This window comes from Olea europaea, chromosome 12 (assembly GCF_002742605.1).
Source record: "Olea europaea var. sylvestris chromosome 12, O_europaea_v1, whole genome shotgun sequence".
Taxonomy (NCBI): domain Eukaryota; kingdom Viridiplantae; phylum Streptophyta; class Magnoliopsida; order Lamiales; family Oleaceae; genus Olea; species Olea europaea.
In genome coordinates, this window is record NC_036248.1 from 346,817 (window position 1) to 354,512 (window position 7,696).

Below are 7,696 nucleotides of genomic sequence, written 5' to 3' on the forward strand. Positions count from 1 at the left end.
TGAAAAATAGAAATTTATTTAATCAATATTGTTGAACTGCAAGATTTAATTAGGTACAATATTGATAGAAGTGCAAGTTTCCCGAATAATTTAAATCAAACTCTTGATACGAGGTCGAAACTGCAAGCTCAAAAGAAGTGATTCCACTATTTTCACTAAGTTCAAGTGGGAACCAAAACCTTGAACGATCGATCCAATCAACTAAACTAGTGTAAGATAGACTATTTCCCTAAATTCCAACCTCCTAGTTTCAGTATAAAGTGTCCTATGTTTATTAGGCCAATAAGTTAACCAAATCCAACCCTTAATCTCCCACTTCATACTTTCCCCCATGCAAGCTTTATCCACTTTCCAACTCACACTCTCCCCATACTCATCACCAGCAAAAACCACTCCTCCTTGCCTTGTAAATGGCCTATGAGCATTTGAATATCTATGCTTAAACCATGCCTTGGGTTGAAGCAAAGCGAACTTCGACGGCTTCGAAGAAAATACCTCTCTTCCATTCACACTATCATGCAGAAACCAATTCAAAATTGCAGTGTTTCCATGAACAGACTGCTCAAATTTCCATGGCTTTAGGCTTATTGTCATGGTTTCCGCTGCTGTAAAGTTGATCCCCATGTGTGGATTTGGAGGTTCAAATGACGCTTCGATCGACTTTTCAGTGCCGATTTCTCGTGTTGGATTCTCTGATGATTTGCTTACTGATATGCTTATGATGTTTGCCTGCATTGTTGGTGTAATTTGCAATGCAATTCTTGAAGGAAAGTGTTTTTCAGATGTTCCTGCACCCCGCTCCTTCATGAATTTATCTGTCACCAGCTTCATAACATCACACCTGATTCAAATGAAAGAATTTAAAAAAAAAAAAAAAAAAGAAAGAAAGAAAGAAAGAAAGAAAAAGGAAAATCTTCAAGATTAGGCGTTGAGTGCATTACATGTGTGGTTAAGATTTGAACTTACTATCAAGTAAATTTGAGGCTAGGATTACCTTCAAAATAAATAACCTATTTATTTTCAACTCTTACTAATAAAAATATAATATTGTAAGACTTGCTTCGAATGTTTTCATAATTGATACACCGGGATATTTTTTCAAGAATCAACTCGCAAGGGCTAGACCTAGCTACAACATCGATTGAGATTACTCGATATTGAACAAAATTTTGAGGGTTCTTAGTTTCACGTCCTAACTCTCAATATTTTGTATCAAACAAGTTTGTAGCTCTTTGTTTCCTAGTATTCGTGTAGAAAATCAACGAGAAATTCAAACATTCATAAAGTCCTTTTTCGTGCACGCTATGAATTAATAATTCAAAAAACAAAGTAAATTTACCTGATGTTATCTGTGTTTACTCTGACTTCAATCCACTTTTCTTGAATGATCACCTTATGATTAAACTGGATCACCCCCTCTAGTTGGTGATAGTTAAGAGAGAAAAGCAAATTTTCATCTGGGGAAGGACTACTTGACTTCTCAACTAACATAGATATGACTGGACAATACAACTGAACTTTCCACAACCCGTATGTGGAAAACGAATACGAAAACAAAGGAGAAGGAGTTTTACAGTTACTACTTGGGCACTCTGCATTTTCACCTTGTAATTCTAAAATCCAATTCGTAATTGCAAGATTTATAGAACGCATCCACTGTTCTTCTGTGTTAGACCCCAAAATCCTCATCAATTTCTTGGAAACTTCTCTTGATTTTGGGCATGCAGATTGATCTTTCAGGGTTGAAAGACATGAAGATCTAAGATCAGAAGTAGCTTCGTATATGCAAATAATAAAAGTAAGGCTAAGAAATGAGAAATTAAACAGATCTTTAAAATTATTTTCTGAGTAAGTACTTCTTGGAAATCTAAGCAAATTAGAGGAAATACTTCTGTTTGGACTGTACGAAAGAACGTTTTCGATGATATTATGGAAGAGAAATGAAACTGTTTCATGATCGTCTAGAAGTTTCTTTGATATGGGATTTGGTGAAAAGGTTTTAGAGCTCCAGAGAGAGAGAGGGAGATTATAATCTGCACATATAGAGAGAGAGTGATGAGTTATTGTTCTTAATTGAGAGTTTCAAGGAAGGGATTGATGAAAATGGGCATAGATTCATGGACATGGAATCTGCTTTCCATTGGGGGATTAGTGGAAGGTTTTCAAGCCAGGCATATACATCAGGAAAAAAAGAAGAAGAAGAAGAAGAAGAAGCCATGAAAATTTTGTTAAGAATTTCAGTTTGTTGTTTGTGATATTGAACTCTATGGTTTTATTTAAAGACCATAAAAATCTAAAGCAATATTCTCAATGGGAAAAAAGTCATGATAGAGAATATAACAAGCAACGTGACTAGATACAAAGTAACGAGACTTTAAATTATTTTCCTTCTTTTTATCGTGTCTACAACGTTGTGAAATTCAACAAATCGAACACGAATAGAGTTATAAAAAACGATTGTGGAGTCATATCAAGAATATAATGATGATCATGTTTGGTACGTAATACTCTACAATATAATTGACCAGATCCTAACTTCTTTTTTGTTGAGATCAACACACTAAACATACTAGAAATTTACGATTAAAGTACAATAGATTTAGCAACAAAGTAACTAAAAGATATCCATCTACTCAACCCTTAAAGCACGTTAGGTTAACCAAAATAAACAAAAAGAAATGAATTTCTTATTTTGACATTGAGGTCGAAGTTAGTATCAATATAACTTACTTTTTTTTTATTTTTTTAAGCCAAACATGTGTTGGAATAAAGTAATTTTTTACTTTTTTTAAGCTTAGGTGGCCTAACATTTTCTTAATTGTTGTTTTTTAAGTGAACAAGTAAAGATTTCATGGATATTGGGAAATAAAGTTATATGATAACTGGAACAAGAAAACTACATCCACGTATGGGCTCAGGGCGCAGGTGCATGTTATCGTAGACTAGCCAGCCGTTTGGGGTTATGATTTAATTTCTTATAATGAATTTTCATTAATCACTATTTAATGATATTATTAAGTGAACAGGTAATTATTAATATAAGTCGTATCACATATTCAAATTTTACTGTAAATGAAGGTTAATTAGCTAAATCAATAATTAAATAATGTAGATAACATTTGTTTATTGCTTAGAATCTCTATTTTGTAGCCGGAGGTGGGTCCTATGTATTAGCTACGTCCCTCACCCAAGTTTACTTCCGCTTCTTTCAATTTGCTACACTTGTATGAGCACCTTTTCTCGCTTGTTGGCTTAATAAGCAATTTGTCCCGTCCTGTTGGCTATTCGGCGCCGAGCCAATTCTATTACAGTAAGCGTGTTGGAAAGTTGGGCGAAGAGTGAATAGTAAGCAAGCGGGGTCACTTCCGCAAGCATGTTTCCTAAAACACTTGAGGCTACGATTCTTCCTATGTCGGCTATACACTATGTATTATTTTGTCTAGATTGTAATTATTAAAGAGAAAATATAATGTGTTCATTCTATGTTCAATATACCATAAAACCTCTTCCTAGCGATACTCTATTTAAGAATAATCTTTAGATTGTCATAAAAGAATTCAAGTCTCAATATTTGTATATTGCATAATTTTTTACTTTTACAAGTAAAGAGATCGTAAAATTTTAGACTAATAAGATGATTTTGTATATTCTCAACACTACATAGTTATTGTACTAATTTTTTGAAATTATGTTTATCTCTTTTATCAATATCTATACGTTGAATTTAATATGCTTCATTAATTAATTATTAATGCAGTGCATAGTTTATTTCTATATTACTTGCACAGAGGATAGCAAAGTGAAAAATAAAAGAAAGTCATTATATCCATAGAGTATCCAAGAGAGTCTTCACTTTTGAACGGGCATTTTTCATAATATGAAACATCTTTAAATTTGAAGAGTAATTTTCTTATATACTCCAACAAATCCCCCCCCCCTTTTAGGGGTGGGGGTGGGGGCTCTTTATTTTGCTTTTCTTACCATTCATTTATTGTTTTCTTCTCATTCTCAATTTAACCAAAAGAGGGAAAAAAAAGTCAATAAAATTATATATGATTTAAATAACCTAAGAAGATGAGCATCAAAATTTGTAATTTATTAAGCAATAATTATAATGTAGATAGGTTTGGGCAAAAAAATCGAAAAATCGATCAAACAATTGGTTCGGTTTGGATCGATTTGACATAGGTAATTGGTTTGGTTTGCTTTGGTTTTCTTTTAAATAAAACTATTGTGAGTTGGTTCGGTCATCGTTTGAAGTCTTAAACCATGGTTAATAGAATTAATTCAACCCACTTACATATTTAGCTTTTTTTCTAAGAAAAATAAAAATCAAAAGACAAACCCTAATCTCATAACTATATCACAATTTCCTCCAATTTATGATATTGCTGGTAAGTAATAGTACTTAAAATTTTCTTTCACAAACTCATTATGTTATATTTAGTCTTTTTTCTGCTCAAGCAGTTGAACTACATAATGCATAAAAAAACAACAAAATCTTCAAGTTTTCTATTGATTTGTCTCTAATAACATGATTTTTTTTTTTTTAGTCAATAATTCTGGTAATATAGAGTCATTTAGTTATTTTAGTTCTTATAATCTAATTTTGCCCAAAACTTGAACAATTTATTTTTAAAAAATCAATTTGAATTAAAAGTCCAAACCGACTAGTCGAATTGAACCAAACCAAACATTTTAAGAGTTAGAATGTATTGGTTTGAGTTGAAATTTATCCAAATCAACTAATTTGATTTTGGTTTCAAGTTGGTGTAGAAACCAATCCAAACCAAACTGTGTCCAAGCCTAAGTGTAGAAATAGAAAGTAAATTTGACTCACCAAATTCAGAAAGTCAAACACAATCTTTATTTTAGAAAGTTAACTTTGAGAGTCTCTTGAAACTTAATTTCAATGACTGACTCTCTAACATAAAGAATATCTACATTTAAAGAGATTTGTAGAGATGCTTTCATAGTAATAGATTTTTTTTATGGCAAAATTTAACGTGGTGTTTTATTATTACAATAAAAGTGTCTTAATGTCGCCAAATTTTATATTTCAAGACCCGAATGAATCTTAATATGTCAAGGTTCATAGAAAAGATCAAAAGAATAAAATAAATATGGAGGTGAAAGTTTGTTGAAAATAAAATATAAACAATGATTTTTTTATCTTGTAAATAGTATTTTTTTTCATTTTAAAATAGCAACACAGATAATCTTCACTTACCAGATAAGATGTTATATAAACTAGAATGATAGTAATGGGGAAATAGTATTAAGCGCAAATGGAAATTTTAGTGGAACTACAAGTTCTATTGAAATGGAAAATCCAATATTATAATTGTCTTACCAAAAAAATTAAATTTCTTCTTCATTCATTTAAAAGCAAGCAAGCATTCAAAGAAAGAGGCCCACTACATCTAGAGTCAAACAAGAGCGCCATAATTGATTTGGTGTAGATACAATGTGTTGCACGTTATTTCTCACAATTTTGGGGTTTACTAGTAAAATGAATTCCAATTTTTTTTGGAGCCATTTGATTTGCTAAGGATAAATTATGAGGCCAACAAATTTTTATCCCAATTTTACATGAGCTATAAAACTTTATATTGTTGTTATCAAGTCATTGATCTATACAAATTTTTTTCAATCAATCAGGTGTACTTATGCCATGTTACACTCTATTTTATTTAGGATTCGTTTGATTGTAAGAATGAAATTTGAGTGGAAAGAAAACGAATTTCATGGAATTGAATTGTTTAGAACTTGTTTTATTAGGAATTGTCAATTAAATATGTTTAATTAGTATAATTTTTCATCTCAAAAATGTTGAAATTTTGGATATTTTGATATTCGTTTGGCTTTGTTTTTATGAAAATTGCCAATTAAATAGATAGTATTATAAAATTGTTGATAAAATTTGTTTCCATTGCCCAAAAAAAATTAATTTTTTTTTTAAAAAAAAAGTTGGAAAACTCAATTCCCACCAAAACCAAAGGATATTGAATTCCTTAAAAACCAAGAAAATAGAATCACGTGGGGGTAATTGGAAAACCAATTCCATGAAACTTTTTGGCCATCAAACACATCATTTGGGTGGAAAGCTTCCATTTTCCATGAAAAAATAAGGCTATCAAACAAGCCCTTAATTCTTGTTGGGCAAGTTAATAGAATTAGTTTGAGTAACTTGATCAAAACATAAGATAAATTAAAATATTAAAAATTTATTGAAAAAAAAAATCCTCATATTAACATAGAAAAAGACGTCCTAAAAAGAGTGGAGAATCCATCTCCCTCGCTCCCCACCTTCACCCTACATTCACCATTCCAAAAATGCACAGAAAGCTTTGCCTAAGTCTGATTTTGCTAAAAATAAGATTATTAGTAGATTTTCATAAAAATTGATAAAAATATATAGTTGAACAGTTGCTAAAAATTGTTAGTTCCATTAAGTGTACGCTTAAAATTAATTGTTGATTTTGACTTAATTTTTTGACTAACTTTTTAGTTAAACCAAACAAAAGCTTTATGAATTCTAAAAATTATACTCGGAATATGTTCCTTTTTCCTAGTTTAAGATTCATTGATTAGGATAAGTCTTGAGTTCAATGGGATCAATGAAAATTGAAAAGTATAGAACCAATCCATGCATGCAGTGAATCGGGTTACTTCTTATGTTCAAAAGAACTAGGAATATTTATTCGAGTCTCCATTTCCAATGATAAGATGTTATATAAACTACAATGATAGTAATGGGGAAATAGTATGTAGCGCAAATGGAAATTGTAATGGAACTATAAGTTCTCTTGAAATGGAAAATCTAATATTTTAATTGTCTTACCAAAAAAATTAAATTTCTTCTTCATTTATTTAGAAGAAAGCAAGCAAGCATTCAAAGAAAGAGGCCCACTACATCTAGAGTCAAACAAGAGCGCCATAATTGATTTGGTGTAGGTACAATGTGTTGCACGTTATTTCTCACAATTTTGGGGTTTACTAGTAAAATGAATTCCAATTTTTTGGAGCCATTTGATTTCCTAAGGATAAATTATGAGACCAACAAATTTTTGTCCCAATTTAACATGCGCTATGAAACTTTATATTTTCGTTATCAAGTCGTTGATTTATACAAAAAAATTTTTCAATCAATCAGGTGTACTTATGTCATGTTACACTCTATTTTATCTAGGATCCATTTAATTGCAAGAATGAAATTTGGATTGAAAGAATTAAAGAAAACGAATTCTAGGAAATTGAATTGTTTAGAACTTGTTTAACTGGAAATTGTCAATTAAATGTATTTGATTGGTATAAGTTTTCATCTAAAAAATGTTGAAATTTTGGATATTTTGGTGTTCATTTGACTTTATTTTTCATAAAAATTGCCAATTAAAATAATAGAATTTGTTACAACTATTGATAGAATTTGTTTCCATTCCAAAAAAAAAAAATTATAAAAAAGTTGGAAAACTCAATTCCCACCAAAACCAAAGTATATTGAATTCCTTAAGAACCAAGAAAATAGATCACGTGGGGGTAATTGGAAAACTAATTCCATGAAATTTTTTGACCATCAAACACACCATTTGGGAGGAAAATTCCCATTTTCCATGGAAAAATAACGCTATCAAATAGGCCCTTACTTTTTGTTGGGCAAGTTAATAGAATTAGTTTGAGTAACTTGATCAAAACA

The 7,696-nt window shown here is 30.7% G+C and overlaps 1 protein-coding gene across 1 annotated transcript in view; it reads right to left on the reverse strand.

Moving 5' to 3' along the window:
- Window positions 1–65: 65 nt before the first annotated feature.
- Window positions 66–7,696, reverse strand: part of LOC111407074 — a 9,439-nt gene continuing 1,808 nt past the window's right edge. The window contains exons 3-4 of the mRNA XM_023036403.1: window positions 1,340–2,082; window positions 66–841 (exon numbers count right to left, since the gene is read on the reverse strand). Of these exons, the coding sequence (XP_022892171.1) occupies window positions 202–841; window positions 1,340–2,082 (1,383 nt within the window). The 3' untranslated portion in view covers window positions 66–201. The remainder of the gene's footprint in view (window positions 842–1,339; window positions 2,083–7,696) is intronic.